At 39.6% G+C, this 16,788-nt stretch overlaps 1 protein-coding gene across 2 annotated transcripts in view; it reads left to right on the forward strand.

Annotated features, from left to right (window-relative positions):
* The window catches only part of vstm2l (V-set and transmembrane domain containing 2 like), a 214,102-nt gene that overhangs the window by 92,984 nt on the left and 104,330 nt on the right, over nucleotides 1-16,788 (forward strand). Inside the window, exon 1 of one of the 2 annotated variants that reach the window (XM_061875408.1) lies at nucleotides 7,874-8,230. The exons of the other annotated variant lie outside the window; for it this stretch is intronic. Within the exon in view, the coding sequence (XP_061731392.1) occupies nucleotides 8,125-8,230 (106 nt within the window). The 5' untranslated portion in view covers nucleotides 7,874-8,124. Of the gene's footprint in view, nucleotides 1-7,873; nucleotides 8,231-16,788 lie in introns of those variants that run through there. 2 annotated transcript variants of the gene reach the window in all.

The following is a 16,788-nucleotide window of genomic DNA, read 5'->3' on the forward strand; positions in this document are numbered from 1 at the left end:
GAGAGTGTTTCAGTAGTGTGTAAGAGTGTTTCCGTAGTATGTGTGTGAGGATGCGTGTGTGTGTGTGTGTTTCAGTAGTGTGTGAATGTGGTTCAGTAGTGTGAGGGAATGTTTCAGTAGTGTGTATAAGAGTGTTTCAGTAGTGTGTAAGAGTGTTTCCGTAGTATGTGTGTGAGGATGCGTGTGTGTGTGTGTGTTTCAGTAGTGTGTGAATGTGGTTCAGTAGTGTGAGGGAATGTTTCAGTAGTGTGTATAAGAGTGTTTCAGTAGTGTGTTTGAGAGTGTTTCAGTAGTGTGTGAGAGTGTTTCAGTAGTGTGTAAGAGTGTTTCCGTAGTATGTGTGTGAGGATGCGTGTGTGTGTGTGTGTGGTTCAGTAGTGTGTTGGAGTGTTTCAGTAGTGTGTATGAGAGTATTTCAGCCGTGTGTGTGAGAATGTTTTAGTAGTGTGTTTGAGAATGTTTCAGTACTGTGTATGAGAGTGTTTCAGTCGTGTGTGTGTGTGAGGGAAAACACATCCAGTTGTTTGTGTGAGAGAGTTTCACAAGTGAGTGAGAGTTTTTCAGTAGCGTGTATGAGAGTGTTTCAGTAGTGTGTGAGAGTGTTTCAGTAGTGTGTAAGAGTGTTTCCGTAGTATGTGTGTGAGGATGCGTGTGTGTGTGTGTGTGTTTCAGTAGTGTGTGAATGTGGTTCAGAAGTGTGAGGGAGTGTTTCAGTAGTGTGTATAAGAGTGTTTCAGTAGTGTGTAAGAGTGTTTCCGTTGTATGTGTGTGAGGTTGCGTGTGTGTGTGTGTGTGTGTGGTTCAGTAGTGTGTTGAAGTGTTTCAGTAGTGTGTATGAGAGTATATCAGTCGTGTGTGTGAGAATGTTTTAGTAGTGTGTTTGAGAATGTTTCAGTACTGTGTATGACAGTGTTTCAGTGGTGTGTGAGAGTGTTTAAGTAGTGTGTATGAGTGTTTGAAGTAGTTTCTGTGAGAGTTTTTCAGTAGTGTGTGTGTGAGTGTTTCAGTAGTGTGTGAGTGTTTCAGTTGTGTGTGTAGGAGTGTTTCAGTATTGTGAGAGTGTTTCAGTAGTGTGTATGACAATATTTCAGTCGTGTGTGTGAGAATGTTTTAGTAGTGTGTTTGAGAATGTTTCAGTACTGTGAATGAGAGTGTTTAAGTAGTGTGTGTGAGAGTGTTTAAGTAGTGTGTGTGAGAGTGTTTAAGTAGTGTGTATGAGAGTGTTTAAGTAGTGTGTATGAGAGTGTTTAAGTAGTGTGTGTGAGAGAGAAAGATGTGAGAGCGTTTCAGTATACAAGGAGGTAATTTTGAATATCGTCCCTAACACACCGCTTTGCTTTTTGCCTTTGATGTGACAGAATACACAACACATTCATCACCTGTACAAGCTGATCCATCTCGGTTCACGGCGTCTTCCTGTCAAGCTACGTTAGTCGTGGCAGGAAGGCGACCTGCAGAGAGATGCTTAATGTGCCGCCGCCGCTCGTTGACATCTCGGCTTCTCAGCCCCGGCCGCTACCAATTGTGGCAGAAATGAACAGCGAAGACTCACTGCGGCGTGAAGCTACCTCCAGTCAAGCAAGAAATGATGCCGCCGCTTTTTTTTTGTGGCCATCATATAATTTTTTCCTAAATGGTCAGCGAGGTGACGGAGACAGAAGAGGGGCTGGTCAAGCGTCTGTCTTATCACAAAGTGATGAATTCTGCGGGCTGTGAAAAACACTTTGCTCCACTTGAGCAGCGCAGGGTTTAGGGCCAGTCTTCATAAATGCTGCTGGGCGGCTAAATGACATTTCATCAGGGCAAAACAATTGATGGCTTTAACTCTTTCTGGTCGCTGGGAGTAAATGAAGGAGCCTTTATTTCGCTGTCCGACTCCAATATTGGACCACGGGGCTGGATGTCCTGCGGGGGCGCCGTAGAGGGGAGGAGAGTTCATATGTCCGATCCAGAGATGCCCATGTCTGCTGCACTACTGAAACACTCTCATACACACTACTGAAACACTCTCATACACACTACTGAAACACTCTCTTGCACATGACTGAAACACTCTCACACACACTACTTAAACCCTCTCTTGCACACTACTGAAACCTCTCATACACACAACTGAAACCTCTCATACATACTACTGAAATCCTCTATTGCACACTACTGAAATCCTCTCTTGCACACTACTTAAAACCTCTCTTGCACACTACTTAAAACCTCTCATACACACTACTGAAACCTCTCATACACACTACTGAAACCTCTCTTGCACACTACTGAAACACTCTCACACACACTACTTTTGATTGATTGATACTTTTATTAGTAAATTGCACAGTACAGTACATATTCCGTACAATTGACCACTAAATGGTAACACCCAAATAAGTTTTTCAACTTGTTTAAGTCGGGGTCCACGTTAATCAATTCATGGTAACCTCTCATACACACTACTGAAACCCTCTCTTGCACACTACTGAAACCCTCTCTTGCACACTACTGAAACCTCTCACACACACTACTGAAACCTCTCATACACACTACTGAAACCTCTCATACACACTACTGAAACCATCTCTTGCACACTACTGAAACCCTCTCTTGCACACTACTGAAACACTCTCACACACACTACTGAAACCTCTCATACACACTACTGAAACCCTCTCTTGCACACTACTAAAACCTCTCATACACACTACTGAAACCCTCTCTTGCACACTACTGAAACCCTCTCTTGCACACTACTGAAACCTCTCATACACACTACTGAAACTTACTCTTGCACACTACTGAAACACTCTCACACACACTACTGAAACCCTCTCTTGCACACTACTGAAACCTCTCATACACACTACTGAAACTTACTCTTGCACACTACTGAAACACTCTCACACACACTACTAAAACACTCTCATACACACTACTGAAACCATCTCTTGCACACTACTGAAACCTCTCATACACACAACTGAAACTTACTCTTGCACACTACTGAAACACTCTCACACACACTACTGAAACCCTCTCTTGCACACTACTGAAACCTCTCATACACACTACTGAAACTTACTCTTGCATACTACTGAAACACTCTCACACACACTACTGAAACTTACTCTTGCACACTACTGAAACCTCTCATACACACTACTGAAACCATCTCTTGCACACTACTGAAACCCTCTCATACACACTACTGAAACCATCTCTTGCACACTACTGAAACCTCTCATACACACTACTGAAACCCTCTCTTGCACACGACTGAAACACTCTCACACACACTACTTACACCCTCTCTTGCACACTACCGAAACCTCTCATACAGACTACTGAAACTTACTCTTGCACACTACTGAAACACTCTCACATACACTACTGAAACCCTCTCTTGCACACTACTGAAACCTCTCATACACACTACTGAAACTTACTCTTGCACACTACTGAAACCCTCTCACACACACTACTGAAACCCTCTCTTGCACACTACTGAAACCTCTCATACGCACTACTGAAACCCTCTCTCGCACACTACTGAAACCTCTCATACACACTACTGAAACCCTGTCTTGCACACTATTGAAACCTCTCATACACACTACTGAAACCTCTCTTGCACACTACTGAAACCCTCTCTTGCACACTACTGAAACCCTCTCTTGCACACTACTAAAACCCTCTCTTGCACACTACTGAAACCTCTCATACACGCTACTGAAACCTCTCATACACACTACTGAAACCCTCTCTTGCACACTACTGAAACCTCTCATACACACTACTGAAACCCTCTCTTGCACACTACTGAAACCTCTCATACACACTACTGAAACCCTCTCTTGCACACTACTGAAACCTCTCATACACACTACTGAAACCCTCTCATACACACTACTGAAACCCTCTCTCGCACACTACTGAAACCTCTCATACACACTACTGAAACCGTTTCTTGCACACTACTGAAACCTCTCATACACACTACTGAAACCCTCTCTTGCGCACTACTGAAACCTCTCATACACACTACTGAAACCCTCTCTTGCACACTACTGAAACCTCTCATACACACTACTGAAACCCTCTCATAAGAACAATACTGTTGAGTAAAAAAATATTTTTTGTGTTTGCAAACCTTACAAAAGCACATGTCTCTAGTAAAACTCACTCACAACGATACTTTCATACAAACATTATTAGACATATTGCATGTTTGGTTTCGGAGTTATGCTTAAAGAAATGTTTTATTGCTTCAAACGCATAATGTCAGTATTCTAAGAACATTGCTGTAATATTGAGTAAAAAACACATTTTTGTGTTTGCAAACTTCACAAAAGCACATGACTCTAGTAATACTCACAAAGACACATTAATACAAACATTACTAGACATATTGCATGTTTGGTTTAGGAGTTATGCTTGGAACTATGTTTTTTTTTGCTTCAAACGCATTATCTCAGGATTGTAAGAATATTACTGTTGAGTAAAAAAACTAATTTTTGTGTTTGCAAACCTTACAAAATACAAAACCCGTTTCCATATGAGTTGGGAAATTGTGTTCGATGTAAATATAAACAGAATACAATGACTTGCGAATCCTTTTCAAGCCATATTCAGTTGAATATGCTACAAAGACAACATATTTGATGTTCAAACTCATAAACTTTATTTTTTTTGCAAATAATTAACTTAGAATTTAATGGTTGCAACACGTACCAAAGTAATTGGGAAAGGGCATGTTCACCACTGTGTTACATCACCTAAAAAATAATAATTCAGAATCGATTCTCATTTTTAAAAAATCGATTTAAAAAAAAAAAATATATATATATATATATATATATATATATATACATTTTTATTGTTTTTATTTTTTTTAATCAATCCAACAAACCACTACACAGCAATACCATAACAATGCAATCCGATTCCAAAACCAAACCTGACCCAGCAACACTCAGAACTGCAATAAACAGAGCAATTGAGACACAAACACCACACAGAACAAACCAAAAGTAGTGAAACAAAAATGAATATTATCAACAACAGTATCAATATTAGTTATGATTTCAGCATAGCAGTGATTAAAAATCCCTCATTGACGTTATCATTAGACATTTATAAAAATAATAATAAAGAACAATAGTGTCACAGTGGCTTACACTTGCATGGCATCTCATAAGCTTGACAACACACTGTGTCCAATGTTTTCACGAAGATAAAATAAGGCCTATTTTTGGTTCCTTTAATAATCAAATTTACATTATTGCAATCAGTTGATTAAACATCGTCCTTTACAATTATAAAAGCTTTTTTAAAATAATCTACTACTCTGCTAGCATGTCAGCAGACTGGGGTAGATCCTGCTGAGATCTATGTATTGAATGAATACACAATCCTTTTGAATCGGAAAAATATTGTTTTTGAATCGAGAATATATATATACATACATACATACATACATATACATACATATATATATACACATACATACATACATACATACATATATATATATATATACACATACATACATACATATATATATATACATACATATATATATATACATAGATGTATGTATGTATATATATATATATATGTATGTATGTATGTGTATATATATATGTATGTATATGTACATAGATGTATGTATGTATGTGTATATATATATATACATATATATATATATATATACATACATACATGTATATATATATATATTAGGGCTGTGAATCTTTGGGTGTCCCACGATTCGATTCAATATCGATTCTTGGGGTCACAATTCGATAATATATCGATTTTTTCCAATTCGATTCGATTCTCGGTTCAAAAACGATATTTTTCCGATTCAAAAGGATTGTGTATTCATTCAATACATAGATTTCAGCAGGATCTACCCCAGTCTGCTGACATGCTAGCAGAGTAGTAGATTCTTTTCAAAAAGCTTTTATAATTGTAAAGGACAATGTTTTATCAACTGATTGCAATAATGTAAATCTGTTTTAACTATTAAAGTAACCAAAAATATGACTTATTTCATCTTTGTGAAAACATTGGACACAGTGTGTTTCCGTGTGGAGTTTGCATGTTCTCCCCGTGAATGCGTGGGTTCCCTCCGGGTACTCCGGCTTCCTCCCACTTCCAAAGACATGCACCTGGGGATAGGTTGATTGGCAACACTAAATTGGCCCTAGTGTGTGAATGTTGTCTGTCTATCTGTGTTGGCCCTGCGATGAGGTGGCGACTTGTCCAGGGTGTACCCCGCCTTCCGCCCGATTGTAGCTGAGATAGGCGCCGGCGCCCCCCGCGACCCCGAAAGGGAATAAGCGGTAGAAAATGGATGGATGGATGTTTTAAATAGGTTAAAATCCAATCTGCACTTTGTTAGAATACATAAATTGGACCAAGCTATATTTCCAACAAAGACAAATTATTATTTGTCAGATTTTCCATAACAAAAATTTTAAAGAAATTAAAAAGACTTTGAAATAAGATTTAAATTTGATGACAAAGATTTTTTTAGATTTGCCAGAATATTTCTTTTTGAATTTTAATCATAATAAGTTTGAGGAAATATTTCACAAATATTCTTTGTCTAAAAAACAGAAGCTAAAATGAAGAACTAAATTAAAATGCAATTATTATTCTTTACAATACAAACATTTAATTTACTTGAACATAGATTTTAATTGGGGCTTCACGGTGGAAGAGGGGTTAGTCTGCCTCACAATACAGAGTTCCTGCAGTCCTCGGTTCAAATCCAGGCTCGGGATCTTTCTGTGTGGAGTTTGCATGTTCTCCCCGTGAGTGCGTGGGTTCCCTCCGGGTACTCCGGCTTCCTCCCACTTCCAAAGACATGCACCTGGGGATAGGTTGATTGGCAACTCTAAATTTGGCCCTAGTGTGTGAATGTGAGTGTGAATGTTGTCTGTCTATCTGTCTGTCTAGGTGGCAACTTGTCCAGGGTGTACCCCGCCTTCCGCCCGATTGTAGCTGAGATAGGCGCCGGCGCCCCCCGCCAACCCGAAAGGGAATAAGCGGTAAAAAATGGATGGATGGATGTTTTAAATAGGTTAAAATCCAATCTGCACTTTGTTAGAATATATAACAAATTGGACCAAGCTATATTTCTAACAAAGACAAATATTTTTATTGAATTTTACTCATAATAAGTTTGAAGAAATTAAAGACTTTGAAATAGGAATATTTCTTTTTGAATTTTAATCATAATAAGTTTGAGGAAATATTTCACAAATATTCTTTGTCTAAAAAACAGAAGCTAAAATGAAGAACTAAATTAAAATGTATTTATTATTCTCTACAATAAAAACATTTAATTTACTTGAACATAGATTTTAATTGTCAGGAAAGAAGAGGGAGGAATTTAAAAATCTGTGTTTAAAAATCCTAAAATCATTTTTAAGGTTGTATTATTTTCTCTAAAATTGTCTGTCTGAAAGTTATAAGAAGCAAAGTTAAAAAAAAAAAATGAATTTATTTATACAAGTGTTTAAAATATTTTCTTGGATTTTCAAATTCTATTTGAGTTTTGTCTCTCTTAGAATTAAAAATCGAGACCAGCTTGCTAGTAAAGAAATACAAAAAAATAGAGGCAGCTCACTGGTAAGTGCTGCTATTTGAGCTATTTTTAGAACAGGCCAGCGGAGTTGGTGACCCCTGCTTTACATGTTGGTAAAAGACGACGACAACGCAACAAAAGAGCAACATTGCGCGCTGAATGACGGATTATTAGATGGCAACCGGCCGTCTATTTCAGCACAAAAACATTTCGAAGCCAAGCGGGCGTCCATCACTGAACAAATAGATCCCTGACTCCGCCATGCCTGCGTCCAGCGACTCAGCCCTCGCATATCCCTCCGCCGGCTAATTGGCGGTGGCTGTGAGCCGCGGCACCTGTCTTGCCGGCCGCGTGTCATTCCGCCCACGGCGCGCGTCACGTCCACGGGCAGGGGGGAGCAGAGTGTGGACCCCGCAGCGTGTCGCTCGTTGTTCGTGACGGTTGCTGGGCGACGCGGAGCCCTTCGATTCGACGCACCACCCCCCGCCTCCGCCTCATGTGAGCATTTCCACGGCAGTCGCGCCGACACATTTGGAGCGATGAGAGCCATCGTGGGGTTGGCGCCCTGCGTGGGACTTTACCTGCAACTTCACGCGGCTCTCGTCGCCGGACACGTTGAGCTGGGGAACCATTTGTCTGCTAATGGTAAGTTGTCGATATTCCCACGCGTGATGGTGTGCGCACGCAGGTGGAGTAAGTTAGTGCTAATGATGATGACGTAGTGTGTTGTGTCAGCAACGCCCATTGGACAACAAACATCACATTCTGGACAAATAGACGCTTAAAACCGTACCATACTATTGAAAAAAAGGTAAATAAAATACAAATATATTAGGTCGACTAAATATGTCAGAATAAATGTACTTATTTTTAAATGATTTAGTTCTGTCAAATATAGAATTCGTTATTTCAAAACGTTGCTTCAGTCTTGTAAAAATGAAACAATGTGCCGAATTTTCATTTTTATTTTCCAGTTTCTTGTTGCGTCAAATAATTTCCCTCCAATAAAGTGTCTGCATGCCGCAAGGAGCCCCCAGACTGCGTACCACTGGAACGCCGACCTTGGTTTCAAGTCACTTTTATGTTGACGGTAAAGTTGACCACTTTAATCAACACATTTGTTGACATAAAAATCTAACTTTTAAGTCGTATGTATAATTTTTTGTTGAGGCTGGCGGAAACGTTAAATAATGAGGAGGTACATATACATGTATACATATATATACATATTTATATACATACATAAACACATACATACATACATACACATGTATGTATATATATATACACACACACATTGTATACACACATATATATATACACATGTATATACATAAACATACATATATATACACACACACACATATATATGTATATATATATATATATATATATATATATATACACACATCCATACACACATTGTATACATACATCTATATATACACATCTATCTTTATATATATACAGATACACATATATATACACATTAATATATATATAAACACATGTATATACATATATATACACAAACATATATATATATATGTATATATACACACATACATATATATATACATATAAATATATATATACATATACATATATTAATATACATATACTGTGTATATATACATATATATATATATATATATATATATATATATATATATATATACACATACACATACATATATATACACAGATACATATATATATATATATATATATATATATATATATATATATATATATTAGGGCTGGGCTGTCACGTGGGGGTCGCATTTTAATGCGGGATCGTTCCTCCAACGCAAACATAGACACTCCGGACAACAACTAAAAGGTAAGAATGATTTAATAACAAAACACTGGTACAAAAACAGACGAAAAGAAACGCGTGGCGAAAGCACAGAAGCTAATGCTAACACTAGCACAGGATCAGGTAACAAGAAATCTAGAATTACCAACGAAACAGTTGCATACCGCAAACAAGGGACCAAGACCGACTGACGGGAAAAGGCAGGCTTGAATAAGGAAGTAATGAACAAAAACAGGTGTGCGTCTGGAACCCTCAGCAGGTGAAATTAATATGTTGCCATGGTGACCAAACTGACTCACAAAAAGGTACACAAACAACAAAGGGAGTCCAAACTAACAGAAAATAACTAAACTAAACATGATCCAGACTACGGATCATGACATGGGCAACGATTAAAAATTTTAATCAAAGTTAATCACACTATTTCTCCGAATAATCGCGATTAACTGCATTGTATACGCAAAGCCCAATAATGAATTCAAAAGTAGTGTGTAGTACACCTTTATTGGAATATTCTCCCACATGAACAAAAGCGCCAAAACATTTGTTGTGCAAACACAATTTAAATCAGTCCTTGTTAAACAGTAGCAGTTAAATAGCATATTTGATGAAAATCAACTCCAAAAATGTAAATACAAACATTTAAGCTTATTGCCACTGCTAGGGTATTTAAGTTATCCTGTTTGTTATGGAAAATAAATATAATCTACATACAAATCTCTGAGCCACAATCATAACATCTGAACAGGCAATTTCTGAGGTAACAGCAGAAACATTTTTTTTAATCAGGGATCTTATGTTTAAAAAACCTATATTATAGGTAGTGGGCTGTTTTAGGGAATTTTTGATCAAATTATCCGTAGTAGCAATATTAATAATGTTGTGTTTATTCTGCGTAGTGCACTTAAAATAATTATGACCATATCTAGGAATTGATATGATGGGAATTTTCCGATTGTTTGCTTGGTGCTTTGATAAACTGAACGCATCATATACATGGTACTATATTGTGATGTTATGAGCCAGGGAAAAAAAGAACTACCCTACCCAGCATGCAACAGGAGTGACGAGCATGCGCGGTAGCCCGGTATAGGTTGTGTCGCCATGACGGCATCTTGTATGTTGTGATATGCACGCTCTGAAAGCAAACGTTAAGAACTCAGCCAACACTCCTGGTCTGCATTATTCATAAATAGACAGACAACACAAATACTCCGCTGCTTCACAGGCCGCTGGATGTAGCCGGCAAAGTATTCCCATGCTAGCTAGCCGGTCTAGCAAGCACGCCTCATTCAGTCCAAAACGGCCCGATCTATCCACATTCAGAATTGTCTGGCGGTCGTAAGTGATCCCGAAGTGACCACGCTGTAAGCCAGCCAGGAAATTTGCAGAATTGTCCGGTATTTTTGCCAAATGTTCCATTTTTATCAAGAGCCCCTCGACGCCGAAGTACATCCGGAAGATGTCATCTTGTTAAGAAAAGGCGTTAACAAAATAAAAGCATGTAAACAACATACCCAAATGTGCGATAAAATAATTGTTGGCGTTAATAGATTGATGAGTTAACGCGTAATTAACGCATTAATTTGCCCACCCCTAATATATATATATATATATATATATATATATATATATATATATATATATATATATATATATATATATATATATATATATATATATATATATATATATACATATATATATATATATATGTATATATATTAGAGATGCGTTGTTTGCTGTCTCATCCGTGGATGGAGTCCGTGGATAAACCGCGGGTCGGGCGGATGACATGACGAAAAAATAGATTTTAGATTGATTCGGGCAGGTGGCAGTTGAACCATTCGGAAATATTTAATATATATTTTTCAGGGAATGGCAAACTTCACCACTCAAAGAGCCGTTTTGACCCTTGTCTCGAAGTGAAAAAGACAATAGGAGCCGCAAACACACTCGTAAATATCTGCTGGCGGTCATCCAGACTACAAGGATGAGGGCGTCCTATGAAGCCTTTGACTTTAACGCCTTCTACATCGTGTACAAACTGCTTGCCAGCCCAGCAAAATGTTGTATGTGGCTTCTGCAGACACACGCACACGACTGCAAGGCATACTGGGTGACAGAGTACACTGATGGTTGTGATATAAACAAATTCAACGCTCTTACTAATATGCGCCACACTGTGAAGCCACACCAAACAAAAATGACAAACACATTTCGGGAGAACATCCTCACAGTAACACAACATAAACGCACACAACAAATACCCAGAATCCTTTGTATCCATGACTATTCCTGACTATCTTTACCCCAAGCTCTTAGAGAGGTAAAGATTGCCGACCCCTGATATATAACAACGGGTCGGTGGCGGGCGGTTGCGGTTTTGATACAATGTTGGTACGCGTGGATGGCGGGTGGATGACGACTTTAGTGATGCGGTTGCGGATGATATAATTGCCTATCCGCGCATCTCTAATACACATATATATATATATATAGGCCCTGCGGTGAGGTGGCGACTTGTCCAGGGTGTACACCGCCTTCCGCCCGATTGTAGCTAAGATAGGCGCCAGCGCCCCCCGCGACCTCGAAAGGGAATAAGCGGTAGAAAATGGATGGGATGGATATATATATATATATATATATATACATATATATATATATATATATATATATATATATATATATACACACACATATACATATATAAGTATGTACATACATATATACATATATCTGCGATGAGGTGGCGACTTGTTCAGGGTGTACTCCGCCTTCCACCCGATTGTAGCTGAGATAGGCACCAGCCCCGCCGCCCCGACCCCAAAGGGAATAAGGGGTAGAAAAAGGATGGATATATACATATATACATATTAGGGCTGCAACTAACGATTAATTTGATAATCGATTAATCTGTCGATTATTACTCCGATTGTAGCTGAGATAGGCGCCAGCGCCCCCCGTTACCCCGAAAAGGGAATAAGCGGTAGGAAATGGATGGATGGATGGATGGATATTCCTTCGATTAATCGATTGATAATCGGATAAAAGAGACAAACTACATTTCTATCCTTTCCAATTCTTTAAAAAAAAAAAAAAAACAGCATACTTAGACTTAGACAAACTTAATGATCCACAAGGGAAATTGTTCTGGCACCATGTCCTTTCGACTTGCCAAATAAAACAAGGCGAGTGTCACAATTTAAAAAAATTTTTTTTTTATAAAGTGCACCATTGTCCTGCACAATAGCAATAATTTTGCTTGGGGGAATTTCCAACCTGGCTACTACCTATTCCAACCATTCTGCAATGTCGGATGCTAAATGTCTGTACTCTAGAGGCATGGTCGTAAGGCAGATTGACTTCATGTTCCATTCCTCTCCAATGTAGTGGCATGCATTGCCAAGGTGGGCTACACTTGTCCACACATCAGTAGTGAGAGCAATTTGGCTCTGGGTGGCTTTTATGTCAGTCTACACTGCATGGAATGTCTGCTCGTACTTCCTCTCCATCAGTTTGGTAAAATGGGTCCTCGAGGGAAGAGTGTAACCAGGATTGAGGACGTGAATCATTTATCTAAAACCTTCATCCTCCACCATTGATAGTCGCCTCATGTCAGTTAGCAACATAGTCAGGATACCATCAGTCAATGCAACCGCTTGTGCAGACCTTCCTTTGTACCAAGTCGCTAATGCTGGCTTGTTTCTTTCTGAAATGAGAGAAACCATATAATGAATGTACATAGTAGCATCATTTACATGTAACTCAATACATACTTACTTGATTGAATTAATAATTTCTGACGTAAAAGACGAATACACCACCATATTAAAAAAACAGCTAAATTAAATAAAGGGACATTGGAGTTGCAGAATACACCAGATATAGTACACGTTTCTGTTCTGAATAATAAAGGATTCACTTTAGGCTTCCTCTGAATCATAGCATGAAATATTCCAGCACCTTCATAACGTTTAGTTATACTAAAGCGTCACTCAAGTCTAAATAGATTTACCGTACATAGCTTTATTTTATCTACATCGATCCATTATGAAACCAACCTGAGATATTTCTGTCCATGACGTTTATACGTGCGTTTTCTCTCTCAAGACGGAGACACATTATCAACCCTGCGTTGCAACAAAGACATAACGTTAAAGTTACTCACAAAAAAAGCTGAGCTTATGAATGCCTGTTGCGACGATCCAAATCAGGGGTGCCCACACTTTTTCTGCAAGCGAGCTACTTTTCAATTGACCAACTCGAGGGGATCTACCTCATTTATATATATCATTTATATTTATTTATTTATGAAAGAGACATTTTTGTAAACAAGTTAAATGTGTTTAATGATAATACAAGCATGTGTAACACATATAGATGTCTTTCTTTCACAAAGACAAGAATATAAGTTGGTGTATTACCTGATTCTGATGACTTGCATTGATTGGAATCAGACAGTAATGATGATAACGCCCACATTTTCAAATGGAGGAGAAAAAAAAGTTGTCCTTTCTGTACGATACCACATGAAAGTGGTTGGTTTTTGGCATCTAATTCATCCAGCTTCCATACACTTTACAAGAAAAACATTGGCGGCAAATTCCGTAGCTTGCTTGATTGACATTCACGGCACCCGAGGGTCTTGTGAGATGACGCTGGCTGCTGCCAGTTCATTATTATGAAAAAATGACAAAGAGGAAGGCGAGAAACACTTTTTTTTTCAACAGACTGTCGTGCCGTCCCTTCTGTCAAAACTCTAAAGGCCGACTGCACATTTCCTATCTTCACAATAAAATCCCTGCTTCATGCTGCCTGCGCTAACAAAATAAGAGTCTCGGAAAGCTGGCGTGCACAAGTGATGTGCACGCCAGCTTTCTGAGGGATCGCTTGTGCACGCCAGTTTTCCCAGACTCTTATTTTGTTAGCGCAGGCAGCATGAAGCAGGGCTTTTATTGTGAAGATAGGAAATGTGCAGTCGGCCTTTAGAGTTTTGACGGAAGGTACGGCGCGAGAGTCTGTTGAAATAAAAAGTGTTTCTGGCCTTCCTCTCGGTCATATTTTCATAATAATGATCTTGCAGCAGCCAGCGTCATCTCACAAGACCCTCCGGTACCGTGAATGTCATTTAAGTGACGTCTTGGTGAAGATTGATGATCACTCATTTTTAGGTCTATTTTTTTTAAAAGCCTGGCTGGAGATCGACTGACACACCCCCCGCGGTCGACTGGTAGCTCGCGATCGACGTAATGGGCACCCCTGATCCAAATAGTTCCCAACACTCTGAAAGTTAATACACAACAGTTGCTGCTGCGCTTCTAGAAAAAAATCTCCTCCTAACAAAATATTAGAAACACACAAAGACTGACAGAAGGGATCAATATACTCGGACTATGGACTTAAAAAATGTACAGACCGTGAGTTCTTCCCTTCATCTTCTTCAGGTGCTGCCAAAGCAATGTTGTCCTTCGTGCCAGGTATGCCAGGTCCATGCTGTACGTTTTGCAGGAAATGTCTTCATTGAAGTCTTTAAAGTAAAGTGTTCCGACACTTTGGACGACTTATGTCGTAGTTTTCTCTATTGAAGCAATAACTTTGAGATGTTTCTAAGCTGAACTATCCGTACTGTTTCCCTCTGCCATTTTTCGAATGTTTCCAAGCAAAGGTGACTGCGTGGTCACGTGAGCTGCATAGCTCGGTTGGTAGAGTGGCCGTGACAGCAACTTGAGGGTTGCAGGTTCGATTCCCGCTTCCGCCAATCCAGTCACTGCCGTTGTGTCCTTGGGCAAGACACTTTACCCACCTGCCCCCAGTGCCACCCACACTGCTTTAAATGTCACTTAGATATTGGGTTTCACTATGTAAAGCGCTTTGAGTCACTAGAGAAAAGCGCTATATAAAAATAATTCACTTCACTTCACATGACACATGATTGGCTGGCTCACTGCCACCACATGACCACTTAGCCTCAGCGCCGCCCTGGCGCTGTTTTGTGCTGTTTTTGTACTTATTTTGATTATTGTTTTTCAGCTGTTTGTAAATGTTGCAGTTCATAAATAAAGGTTTAAGGGGGGGGGGGGGAATTATTAAAAATAAATAAATAAATAAAAAGCTTCCGCGCATTGCATACATCCAACGAATCGATGACTAAATTAATCGCCAACTATTTTTATAATCGATTTTGTGATACAAGTGAAGTATATTTATATAGCGCTTTTCTCAAGTGACTCAAAGCGCTTTACATAGTGACACCCAATATCTAAGTTACATTTAAACCAGTGTGGGTGGCACTGGGAGCAGGTAAAGTGTCTTGCCCAAGGACACAACGACAGTAACTAGGACGGCACAAGCGGGAATCGAACCTGCAACCCTCAAGTTGCTGGCACGGCCACTCTACCAACCGAGCTATGCCGCCCGATTTTAATCGATTTAATCGATTAGTTGTTGCAGCCCTAATATATATATATATATATATATATATATATATATATATATATATATATATATATATATATATATATATATGTATGTTTGTATGTACAGTGGGGCAAAAAAGTATTTAGTCAGCCAGCGATTGTGCAAGTTCTCCCACTTAAAATGATGACAGAGGTCTGTAATTTTCATCATAGGTACACTTCAACTGTGAGAGACAGAATGTGGAAAAAAATCCAGGAATTCACATTGTAGGAATTTTAAAGAATTTATTTGTAAATTATGGTGGAAAATAAGTATTTGGTCAACCATTCAAAGCTGTCACTGCCGGCAATGCGGACCAAGCTCTGGATCGGTTTGCAGCCGAGTGTGAAGCGACCGGAATGAGAATCAGCACCTCCAAGTCCGAGTCCAAGGGTGGAGTGCCATCTACGGGTTGGGGAGGAGACCCTGCCCCAAGTGGAGGAGTTCAAGTACCTAGGAGTCTTGTTCACGAGTGAGGGAAGAGTGGATCGTGAGATCGACAGGCGGATCGGTGCGGCGTCTTCAGTAATGCGGACGTTGTATCGATCCGTTGTGGGGAAGAAGGAGCTGAGCCGGAAGGCAAAGCTCTCAATTTACCAGTCGATCTACGTTCCCACCCTCACCTATGGTCATGAGCTTTGGGTCATGACCGAAAAGATAAGATCACGGGTACAAGCGGCCGAAATGAGTTTCCTCCGCCGTGTGGCGGGTCTCTCCCTTAGAGATAGGGTGAGAAGCTCTGCCATCCGGGAGGAACTCAAAGTAAAGCCGCTGCTCCTTCACATGGAGAGGACCCAGATGAGGTGGTTCGGGCATCTGGTCAGGATGCCACCCGAACGCCTCCCTAGGGAGGTGTTTAGGGCACGTCCAACCGGTAGGGGGCCACGGGGAAGACCCAGGACACGTTGGGAAGACTATGTCTCCC

This window comes from Nerophis ophidion, linkage group LG16, assembly GCF_033978795.1.
Source record: "Nerophis ophidion isolate RoL-2023_Sa linkage group LG16, RoL_Noph_v1.0, whole genome shotgun sequence".
NCBI classification, from domain to species: Eukaryota; Metazoa; Chordata; class Actinopteri; order Syngnathiformes; family Syngnathidae; genus Nerophis; species Nerophis ophidion.